General features: G+C 36.4%; 1 protein-coding gene across 2 annotated transcripts; it reads right to left on the bottom strand.

Moving 5' to 3' along the window:
- Positions 1-689: 689 nt before the first annotated feature.
- LOC144977315 (uncharacterized) lies at positions 690-9166 on the bottom strand. Of its 2 annotated transcripts, none has more exons than XM_078922387.1 (3): positions 8895-9166; positions 6345-7478; positions 690-3521 (listed from the first exon to the last, which is right to left on the bottom strand). In XM_078922387.1, exons 2-3 carry the CDS (start codon positions 7440-7442, stop codon positions 2775-2777), a joined length of 1845 nt encoding a protein of 614 aa, XP_078778513.1. In that variant the 5' UTR covers positions 7443-7478; positions 8895-9166; the 3' UTR covers positions 690-2774. The 2 variants fall into 2 exon arrangements, with proteins under 2 accessions (XP_078778513.1, XP_078778514.1); XM_078922388.1 differs by having other exon boundaries at positions 8609-8938.
- Between the last annotated feature and the right edge of the window lie 3308 nt (positions 9167-12474).

Here is a 12474-nt window from a genome sequence, read left to right as displayed (position 1 = left end):
AAAATACAATGTGTAACATTAAAATCAGCTCAGGTCTTTATGATTGATTTCAGACCACATGTTTTGTGAGTAGTCCTCATTAAAATTTACCAATCAGGCAATAAAAAAATAGTTTTGTCTGTTAGTGCGTTTCATATTACGGACAGATCTGAGTATTTTACATGAATAGTCTGATTGATATAATTTAGTGAGAACTGATAACTCAGCGGGTGGTCTAAATGAATAACAATGAGCCGAGGAATTCAGCGAATTAACCAGTAGATTTTTGACCAATCAAAACATGGACTTTGTGACACCTTCACACGTGCTCACACGGACAAACATAGTAGGTTTTCCAAAGCAAGATTTTATTTTAAAAGTTAGATGCAATGACCCAAACTGTGCTGCAATTGACACTAATGTATGTCATGCGCATACAATGCACATTTTGTTTACACATTGCTCAGCAACTGACTCGAGTTGGCTTGTGAATGCAAGCTGCTCACTCGGAGGAAAGTGTCTAAAGAGACCATGATCGTGGTCTTCCTAGATAAAATGCCCCTACTTTTCATGATGTAGTAAAACCATGATCATTATTCCCCCTTAAAGAAAATCACATAGTATGTGAAGGGTCATCATCATCATCATCATCATCATCATCATCATCATCATCATTATAATTATTTGTATAAAGTTTTCCTGACAAATCATTTGATGTTGTTCTTTAAAGTTTATTTACATGCAAGCATATTATACTGTAATTATAATACTATGAAGATCACATAATAATTGAAAAACATCTTAAAAACAACGTAGCCTCAACCCGATAACATTAGTATTAGGTTTTTGTCATAATATAATATGTTGTAGATAATATATAGCAGCCCCTCAGAGCCTTGAGGCCAATGCAGCCGGAGCTTATCCCGGTTTCTATAGCGTGTAACGACAATAGCAATTGCTTGCTCTCCTTTGGATAGAACGATAATCTATCGCGAAGTACTTTCCGCCAGATCTAACAGACCCAGCTACCCAATCACTGCTGGATGGAAATGGGGGGGGGGGGTATGGGCTTAGAAAAAATACAAGCATATTATAGTATAATAGTATATAGAACAAATCTTTGAAAACCATCTTATAAACACCATCGCCTTAATCCTATAACATGTCAAGTTTTGTCATAATAAATGTTGTAGATAATATAAAAGGACCGAAATTGACATCACTCAACTCTTTCTTATTGTTTTTAGCCAAGCCTTTTTCATGAGTAGGTACATTGTTCTCACTAAATTGTATCAATCAGAAACATTTAAGGTTACACCTTGTTTTGTCTGCTGGTACTTATATCTGGCTGGTGGATTTTGCGAGTAATTTAGCTAAGCGCATAGCATCATTACTTTTATTTTTATTGTGATGACCAAGAGTTACAGTTCGAAACATTTGATGATTTTCTTGCTTGGTATTTTAAGACCTTTATTTTACATTATCATCTATTGTAGCCTATATAAGGTGTTTATTTACAATGCAACTATAGCTATATATATGTGTGTGTATTTGTATATGCATGTGCTTGTGTTTGTGTGTTTGTGATAGCTCATCTAACATAAAAAGAAGAGCCACAAGAATTTTTATTTTCTTTAAAAAATCAACGTTATTGGTTTAGAGTAAAAATCTTTTTTTTTTTCATGTAATAATTTATATAATACATGATCACGTTATTAAAAGTTTGGAGATTTCTTTTTATAAAATTTTTAACATCAATTACCAGCTCTTGAATTTTGACCTTACTGAAGACCAATATGGTCCAGAGTAACTAAAGACGCTTAGAGAGAGAGAGAGAGAGAGAGAGAGAGAGAGGGGGGGAGAGAGAGAGGGAGAGAGAGGAGAGGAGAGAGAGAGAGAGAAGAGAGAGGGGGGGGGGGGGGAATGCCTGAATGTAACTTGCAATTATATAGATAGTATGAAGTTGACGTCACGCGGTCTTTTGCCACCCGCGTTTAAGAGTAATTCTCACTAAACTGTATTAACCAGACTATAAACGTTCAAGGTGACGCATGGTTTTGTGTGTTGGTCCTTATACTTCCGGATGACAATGTTGTTATCTTATTAGCCTGGCGCATACTATCTATAAATAAAATAAAAAAGATGAAAGTAGAAAGGGCTTTGGAACAGAATGAATTAATTTTGAAGCCTTTTAAATTAACATATTGTCGCTAGATGCGTAGATATAAAAACTATTCGCAATAAACTTCTGGTGCAAGTTCTTAGTTTGGGATCAATTGTCATTAATCAGATTAGGAAAATTAAATAAAAACAACGACTTTGGGCGTTTGCACTCAACTGTTCTTAAACATAATTTAATGTTGTTGTAGATTCTTCGTATAAAATACAAAATAACATTTTGTCTCGGCGTTCTGGTACTTATAATCAATTCTGTCCATCACTGACAAAACACCTATTTACAGTTGGCCGGAACGTTAAGATTTTGTTTTCTTTTCATTTCAAATATTGATGTACTAAACTGCGTACTCTGGAAAGTCACGTATTCAAAATTTTGGCTAGAAAACTCGTCCTTCAAATATTGGTCGATTAAAATGACCTTCATTTTGTCTAAAACTCTCAAACCTGGGATTTCGCGAAGTAAGATAACCATCAACTTGCATAATATCATCAAATTGAAGTCTCAAGTTAGGAATATTGGACTAGTGAAGGTCATCTAAATTCATCGACTTTTGAGGTAAAATATTTCTGTCTAATAGTTTTTACAAACGTTTTGTCAGCGACTGGCACTTTTCGTTCTAATATAAAATTTCAGCCTGCAGACAATTTTGGACATATGGTTTGCCGCAATAATAATCTGGTATGGTGAAGAATGACGAAGCTCCAAAATTGCTGGCAGTGAGGAAATAGGCAGTGCTCATGAGACGACAATACAAAAGGAGTATCTCGTCACATGACAGTTTTAAGCACGAAGAGGATGTGCCTGTCTCGCGTTCCACGCGATCTAGAATGGATGTGCAGAGTTTTTGTGGATGGATATTAAGTTTTCGAACCAACTCATTGGGATCCTTTGGATTGTAATTGAACCAGTCAGATGTATTGTGACTGTGGTTGATGTATGAACGTGCTCGGTTGGGGCTGACTGAGAAATCGAGATAGGGGTAAGAAGTCAAATACAAATCATTAGAAGAGGAGAAGGAGGAGGATGAGGAGGAGGAGGAGGATTGAAAACTAGCCATGATTTTATTTTTTAGCATATGCATCATTGTGGTTATTATATTCTTCACATGGAATTTTGCCTGTTTTCGAAAGCTTATGTCAGGATTAAAGTGCCTCATAAAATTAGCATATTCTTGGTATATTAAATATTCGTATTCGCTATTGAGACTATCGATTACTCCGACGATCAAATCCCTCCTCGTGATGTCTGGCACACTGTAACTCAGACTATCGTTTGGTTGAAGATACCTGGTAACACAAGCTTTCCACGTGGTAGACAATAGAGCATGGTCACATTCCTCTCGGGTGAATCCCCGTTGACATCCCTGTAAAATGAAAGAAAAGTGAATTTATAATAGAGGGAAAAAGAAAGAGAGAGAGAGAGAGAGAGAGAGAGAGAGAGAGAGAGAGAGAGAGAGACAGAGAGAGGATTTATCGAATGATTTTTTCTAGAGCATTTAAATAACGCGATTTCGACCAAACGTGCTCAAAGCGCTTTACGAAGGGCACCCAAGACAACAGCATCACTCAACATGTAGGATGAGACATGACGCATGTAGAAAGACAACGCCGTTAACGTTTAGGTACTTATTTTACACCTGAGTATGCTGAGAAAATGTGAGTAAAGAGCCTTTTACAAGGATTCAACTATTCGCGCCGTTAAGAGCGGAATTCGAACCGTGGACCCTTCGGTCCAAAAGAAAAGTGTCATATAACTGGACCACATAACCTGCTGTCGACCTCTAGATTATTTGTTGGGTTATTTTATCTACATAACAAGTAGTCCTTCAGAACCATTAGGCCCATGGATCCGGGGTTTATCCCGGTTTCTATAACGTGAAACGTCAATGTCTTGCTATCCTTCGGATAGGACGCTAGTCTACCGCAAAGTACTTTTCGCCAGATCTAACAGACCCAGCTACCCATTCACTGCTGGGTAGACAGGGGGGTCAGAAAAAAAATATCGACGCACCCGGGATCGATCTCGGTCCCTTTGCGTAAGAAGAGAGTGCTCTACCAACTGAGCTATCGGGACAACCCTTCTATTCAAAACATAAGCATGAAATAGTCCTACACTACTTGCTTTCTGACTCTATATTATGACGTATTCTGGAGGGGGAAAAAACGTTATTTTAAATTTTGGCCGGAAGACTCGTTCTTCAAATATTATATATCGTATAAATTTACCCTCATCTTGCCAAAACAGTGAAGTCACGAGTTTGAGTTTTAATTATGTATCAGGTTTGAGAATTTTGGACAAAATTTGATGTCGCGTCGCCCAGCAACGGCGAGCAGCGCGGTTCTAGACAAAGAAAATTGGTACTTTTTATTCTTCATGCTGGCTAGAACTTTCCATATGTCATGTGATCAGAAGGTATAAAAGTCAAAACATGATTATATTTATGTTTTTATCCTCTGGATACACTTTTATGCTCGTCGGAGAAATATTTCATAAGGGCGTCCGCCATTGTCCCGATTGTTTAGAGCCAGTTACTTAGTAACTATGCATCATTGTGAGGGAAGTGACGTCATGACTGTAGAAGCCATTTAGGGTCATTTTCATATATCGATATTTGAAGCATGAATTTTCTGACCAAATGTTTTTAAACGCGTCAATTCAGAGTATGGATGGAGTATTGAGGAGGACATTTGATTTGGGCTATCTTCATCTTTTTTTTTTTTGTTTTAGAAGAGACTATTAAGAACTCTGTCCTGGGATAAATTTTGGGGGAGGAGGGGGGGGGGTATGGTTTTCGTTGGTTGAAATCTAGCTCAGTAAATTTTTATTTATTGTTTTGTTTTGTTTTTGTTTTTTGTTTTTTTTTTTGTTTTTTTTTGGGGGGGGGGGGGTTGTGTTTTTTGTTGGTTGTTTTTTTCTTTTGTTTTTTTTTTTTTGGGGGGGGGGGTGTTTTTTTTTTGGGGGGGGGGGGGGGTAGGGGGTATTTATTCAGCCTAGAACTGAAGTAGATGCATGGTTTTAAATAATTAGAAAAGCATGGATAATGTCACATATTCTTTTTTTTAAAATAGGGGTGGAGGTCAAAGATGTTAAATGTTTGCCAACGAGCAAAGAATTACTGGACAATCTGTAAATTGTAAAACTATTTTATACAGATTGATATACGAGTAAGTTGCAAACTTTTCTTAAATTAAGGGTAATTCTATCAATTGTTTATTCAAATGATTATTTATAAAATCTTTTAGGGGCCTTGGTGTTGAGAATAGCCACCTAGCACCTACAGACTTTAATTACAGACTTTGATTGTTAATAGCTCAAAAGATTCTTCTCGATTTATGTTAATATTAATTTCCACATTACAGTGGTATAACAATCAAAATAAATGAGTGCCTGTGCGTCTTTAATTCTCTTTATTTCCTCGCAAATATTCGAGTTCTCCATTAGTTAAAGAAAAATGAAAAATTCACAACTGATAAAAATCAGTGACAGACTAAAAGTCACATTCAGACAAGGGTATAAAACATGATGAATGAAATACTACAGACGAATGAAATAATGTGATAGTGGCGTTGTGAACATTCATCCTGTTATGTTGACAAAGGGTAAACCCGAGACGTCCGTTTTATCTGTTTTCATATATTAAATTGAAGCTTACAATCAATTTCACATTGTTATTTATTTCTTTGAGCTTCGAGCAGCAACATTTACATTACCTATTATTTAAAGATGCTAGAAATAAGAATATTGATAATTAGATAAAGAAGCATTTGAACTACACAACATTGATATTAATCCTTGTCTTTAATAAATAAGTGACCATTTGATCATTCCTAATCGCAGGGGGTAAGAATGGTTTGTTATAAAGTTTGAAGGTAAAACCAGAGATGACGAGTGAAATGTGACCCAACGTCTCATCTCGGCATTAAGTCGAAGTCAATAAATACAGAAAACTAAACACCAACATGAAATGTGAGTGAGTGATATTCTTTGTTAAAATAAATGAATGTCATTTCGTGAAGATCAAAGAACTTTTAAATCTGTGATGTTAGTGATTAATACTTTAAATTAGCCACATTTTAAGCTTTTCACCCCCCCCCCCACCCCACCCCCCCCCCCCCCCACACCCCCCCCCCCCCCCTCCCCGGACAAAAAATCATTTCGAAAAGGTTGAACAAGAACAGATACTCACACAATGGTAGCAGATTTCGTGTTTCTTGTATGCTGTTTTGAAAAGACACTTGAAGAAAAAGGGCGTCCCATGCTCAATACTACATCCGCCGACGTCAGGAATGTGACACATGTCATGGTTATCTCCATGACCTAAAAGACCAGTGAGAAATAATGATTCCGGTTCAGACTCCAAATGTAGTTCATCTTGGAGTAATGCAATGCCATGAGAGATGTGATTGTCGTGGTGTCCATGACCTGAAAGCCCATTGAAAAGTATTTTTTCCAGTAGAGACGGCAAAGCTAGTTGACCTTGGGTAACTGAAATGTCGTTAGAGAGGTGTTTGTCATTCCACCTATTCCTGTGCATTGACTCTTCCAGTGAATGAGGATAGTTATGGTCATGGCCTTTTTGTCCCTTCTTATGATACCAATCGTGCGTCATCTTATCATTATAATCCATGTCTTTGTAATTTCTTTCTTTCTTCTTAGACCATTCTTGGCGCTGATTATTTCGCCACCTTTGCCTATCGTATCCTTTGCCATAGTCCCTGTAACCATACCTTCCCTTTCCGTATTTTCGATGATGTTTGAAGTGGTGTCTTTTGTGGTATCGTCCTCGTTTGTGGAACTTATGTTTTCGCCAATACTTTCGCATCATCATTTGTTTTCGCCTCCAGTTTCGCCTCTGTTTTCTTTTCTGATGCCATTTTCGATGTTGCCACCAATGATCTCTTTCTGACATACGATGATGTTCTGAACCATGGTTCCACTCCCATTCATCTGGCGGTGGTTGCTTTGTGATAGGATCTACATTTATTATTGAAAGAGAAGAATTTGACTTTGTATTATGAGTTTTTTCCAAAATCTGCTGTTGCTTTTCCTTATCAGGCTCTTCCTCATCCTTCATTTTATCGACTTCATCACGGTCGGCAACTACATGAGTGTATTCTGGGCCCTGAGTTTCATCTTGATTTGTGACTTCGCTCTTGACATCCATAATGTGTTCTTGCTCTTTCTCTGCGTCATGAAACCCGTGTTCTTCTCCACCAACATTCCCAAACACGCAAACAGTAATAGTGGACACAAGCAGAAGTAGAGCCCAGCGCTGGGAAAACATCTTCAGATGACTGTTTCCCTGTTGTCAGTCCAAACTCTGAAATGATAATTTATAGAAAAAGTAATGCATGTAGATGTCTTCGTTTTGAACGTAGATGTAAGGGAAATATGTCACCAACCGTCTAAAAACGGTATTATGCCGGGAAAACTAAATGTTGAAAATTGATTTTAAGGTCAAGACAACTAGAACGAATGTTTAGCTGTGTGCATTTCACGAAATGGCGGTCCATTCATTTCAATAAAGTAATCGTACTCACCATTCATAGCTTATAATTTCGTTGGCTTATGTGTTATTCACACAGACAAGTTATTACCGTTTTGAGACAATTGGTCACACATTGTTTTGTACCATCAATAACGAACTGGATTTTTATTTTTAATTGAGAGTTTTCGTTATGAGTCGGTTAGTATCTAATTATAAATTCTATTCACTGTGTTCATCCAATCCCGATAGCTCAGTCGGTAGAGCATTTGCCCTACAAACAAAGATACTGTATCGTTCACTGTTGCAGTCGAGATAATTTTTTTTTTATCTGCGCCCTCTACCGTAGCCTTCATCACCTCATGACCTGACCAAAAAAATGGCGTCAAAAGACAAGTCTTTGGCCACAAAAAAAAAATAATAATTTAAAAAATCGTGAGTTGTATTCAATAGTACAACCAATTGAATCACTTGTTTCCTCGAGCTCTACTAACGACAACTCACTAGACGCTGCACAAACCTAAAAATTGACGTCCAACTATAAGTCCTAGAGGATTCTGGTGTCAGGCTAAAACGATGGCTTCGGCCTGATACTATTTAAAAATCGTCATTATAAAACAAGACGAAGACCACAGAAGAAAAAAAAATAATCGTGAGTTGTAATGAAGAACTCAACCAATGAAATCAATTATTCCTTTGAACTCGTCTGACAACATCTCACTTTTTACTTTTGTTTAGTAACCGTCGTCTTCTTTTTGGACGTAATCTTTTGTACAGTACCAGGTTCAGCGAGTGTCTGACCGTAGCCATCGTTAACATAATATTATTATAGCCTGACACTAGAACCCTCTTGGACGAGTAGTTTGGCGTCATTTTTTAGGTTTGTGTAGCGTTTGGTGAGTTGTCTTAAGTAGAGCTCAAGGAAACAAGTTATTTCATTGGTTGAATTATTGAATACAACTCACGATTTGTTTTCTTTTGTGGCCAAAGACTTGTCTTTTGGAGTCATTTTTTTTTGTCAGTGCCAGGCTATAAGTTTACGATCTGAGTCGCTGGGAAAGTAAGATCTAACGGAGATTACTTTCCTAATGATTGTTGATGTATCCAGAGGCCAGTAGGCAATTATTACTGTCCGATAATTGTTCAGAAATCGGGATAAACTCCAGCTTCATTGGTCTTATGGTTCTTAATTAAGATCTAAATTAATAGTATTTTCCAGATAGAATGGGATCAAATAACACAGATACATACCAACATTGTAGTATTAGTATTGTTAAATAGATATTCCCCTTTCTGATTAATCAAAGGCAATCTGGACTTTATATATTACTGGCGTGAATGACAAAACATTTTTTAAAATATTTAAATCAAATTATAACCTTTGAATATATATCGATTGATTTAAATGAACCTCAATATGTTAAAAAGTCTCAAACTTTTTTCACATGTCAGGTTTGAACTTTTTGACAAATCTAAACTTATTTTAATGAATCGATATTTGAAATAAAAGTTTTCTGAAAAACAAATGAAAAATTGTGTTTTGTCGAAGGGTGGTAGAGTAGGAATATTATTGTAAGTAGTCAATGAACAAAGAAGGGCTCATCCGAGACGGCTGACAGGTATTCACTGGTGTATTATTATTTCTAATATCATCGGCTTTGCCAGAAAAATAAAATGAATAAGGAATTAATTACTGCGTGCCTCATTGTGTTTAGTCTAAATACATGACGAAAAAAATCATAAATAAACTACATTTATTTCAAAACATGTCGTCTTTTCTGATCGAAACCATTCACCTCGCTACTGTTGTTTTGTGTTTTCGTGTGGTCTATTCATAAATGTCATGAGGTCCAGATGAAAAATAAATAGACAAAGACGAGATAGGTTCTTTGCAAATTCAAAACATAAATACAATTTGTTGTGCGGGGGTCCTGTTGACATAATATTAATAAGATAATAGATAGGTTGTAATTGTGATGGAATGACTTGAAGTTAGAGCCCTCGTGAGGTCATATGAAATAAACATGTAACAGTGCTGGCCTTCTCTGACAAAATACAGTTAGTTCGTTCAGTTTGAACCGATTCGATGTGTACTTATTTGCAGGTGTGATAATCCAAATTGATATGGTCTCATCGTTGTGATGGAAATACTCTCAAACCAACGCATCATATTGTCCATTACAGCAATGTTAAATCAGGCCCATAATTTGCGCTCTGTTATCGGACCTGAGATATGTGCACCTAGGACCGCCTCCTTTTACATCAAAAATCGATCAGTTAAAAATGTGTAAACCTGAGAATTCCTTGTCTTACTCTGACAAAATATGTTTTATTCATTTTGGCCAGAAAACTTTTCCTTCAATTTCGTCGAATGAAATGACCCCCCCCCCCCCCCCCCCCCCCCCCCCCCCCCCACCCCACCCCACCCCCTCTTTCGCAATATAAAGAAAATTAACTCGATTCTTCTTTGAATCTGGTTTTATAGAATTTTTTGGAGTCTCGGGATTACGAATGTTGGACAGAATATGTCATTTTAATTCGACTGTGTTTGACATTAATGTTTTCCGGCCAAAATGTTTTTAAAAATGGCTTTTGTCAAAGTACGACTTGTACAATAACTCTTGAAACTGCCCTTGAAGACCACTTGACTCTACAGTGGTTGTGGTTATTATGATGGTGGATTGATTACATTACTGACGTACTCGGGGAGGGAGGGGGGGGGGGCCTTTAACTCACTCAATCCTAGAGTTTTTTGCTACTTTTCATAATTGGAAAAAATGTATTTAAAATGAGCATGTACATAGATAGACTTTTATTCAACAACCGTAACATGTAAAAACAAAACACATTAGCATTGATACTACGCCTTTAATTTGTCTCAGAAAAATGTAATAAATAGGCATGGGGTAAAAGTAACCTGAGTAAACTACGGATATAGTCAGTGTTAGGGTTGAGTGAGTTAAAGATAAAAAACTAATCATTCAAATATCAGTCGATTAATGACTTTCATTCAAATATCAGTCGATTAATGACTTTCATTCAAATGTCAGTCGATTAATGACTTTCATTCAAATATCAGTCTCGATTAATGACTTTCATTCAAATATCAGTCTCGATTAATGACTTTCATTCAAATATCAGTCGATTAATGACTTTCATTCAAATGTCAGTCGATTAATGACTTTCATTCAAATATCAGTCTCGATTAATGACTTTCATTCAAATATCAGTCTCGATTAATGACTGTCATTCAAATATCAGTCTCGATTAATGACTGTCATTCAAATATCAGTCTCGATTAATGACTTTCATTCAAATATCAGTCTCGATTAATGACTTTCATTCAAATATCAGTCTCGATTAATGACTTTCATCTTGACAAAAACTCTCATGCCCGCAGGTTTGAATGTTTTTGACAAAATGGACGTCGTTTTAATCAATCGATGTTTGAAGGACGAGTTATCTGACCAAAAGTTTTGATTCGTATCTTTTCTAAATAGGGCTGAGTGGATATTGCGCTTCTCATCTATTTAAAAAATGTTGCTGTTTGGCGCTTCAGCCGTTGTGAATCTCACTTATCAATCAAGAGTGAGGGTCTTGATATTGGAGGAATAACTTTAACATTAAGATTATGTGATGAAGAGAATTAATGAAGAGGAAGAAGGAGATGAAGTGGTAGTAGTAGTAGTAGTAGTAGAAGCAGCAGTAGTAATAGTAGTAGTAGTAGTTGTTGTTGTTGTAGTAGAAGTAGTAGTAGTAGTGGTAGTAGTAGTAGTAGTAGTAGTAGTAGTAGTAGTAGTAGTAGTTGTTGTTGTTGTTGTTGTTGTTGTTGTTGTTGTTGTAGCTGTTGTAATAGCTGTTATTGTTGTTGTTGTGGCAACAACTACAAAAGAAGAATAAGAAGAAGAAGAAGGAGGAGGAGGAGGAGGAGGAGGAGGAGGAGGAGGAGGAGGAGGAGGAGGAGGAGGAGGAGGAGGAGGAGGGGGAAGGAAGGGAGGAAGGAAGTAGAAGAAGAAACAGAAGAAGAAGATGAAGAAGAAGAAGAAGAAGAAGAAGAAGAAGAAGAAGAAGAAGAAGAAGAAGAAGAAGAAGAAGAAGAAGAAGAAGAAGGATCAGTTGTAGTGTCATTAATAATTTCATTGTCACTCTTTTTGGTCATAAGTTAGTATACAAACTGTTTTAATCACTGTTGGTCATAATCTACACTTTAAATATAGATGAAGTAAGGCGACTCAAAACTTCTGTTTAGAGTCTTTTATTTGTGGATAATGCATTGTACTTCGAAACCAAAGATCCGGGTTCGAAGCCCGCGTGGCACAATAATATGGGCTCTGTACATGAATTTGCCGAGTTTGACTCCACATCGCACTATCAGGCAAGTGCCCTAGCTCACTTTGCGGCGCTACACTGCGGCTGACACCGGGGTTTTTCTCGTTCTTTTTTCGAAATAGACTCTAAAGAAAGATATTCCCTGCGATTAATAATGTGAATATTTTCTATAACGTTATCGTGATTTCTCTCCATAAAATGTTATGTCGGTGCATTGTATAAACCATAAATTACCCAAAGACTTTATCATGAAACGTATAATTATTAAGAGATTATAATGTTACAAATAAAGGTCTACTTTACCCCACCACTCGCCGTGGTCTAGCACATAAACAATGATTATGATAATAATGTAGATAATAATGATAAACAAAGAAACAACACCAATAATAATGATGATGAGAATGACAATAATAATAATAATAATAATAATAATAATAATAATAATAATAATAATAATAATAATAATAATAATAATATGATGATGATGATGATGATATAA

This window comes from Berghia stephanieae, chromosome 7, assembly GCF_034508935.2.
Source record: "Berghia stephanieae isolate SIO BIC M18660-M18661 chromosome 7, UCSD_Bste_1.3, whole genome shotgun sequence".
In the NCBI taxonomy this organism is placed as follows: Eukaryota; Metazoa; Mollusca; class Gastropoda; order Nudibranchia; family Aeolidiidae; genus Berghia; species Berghia stephanieae.
Note: the sequence above shows the minus strand (reverse complement) of the source record. Positions and strands in the feature narration are given on the sequence as shown.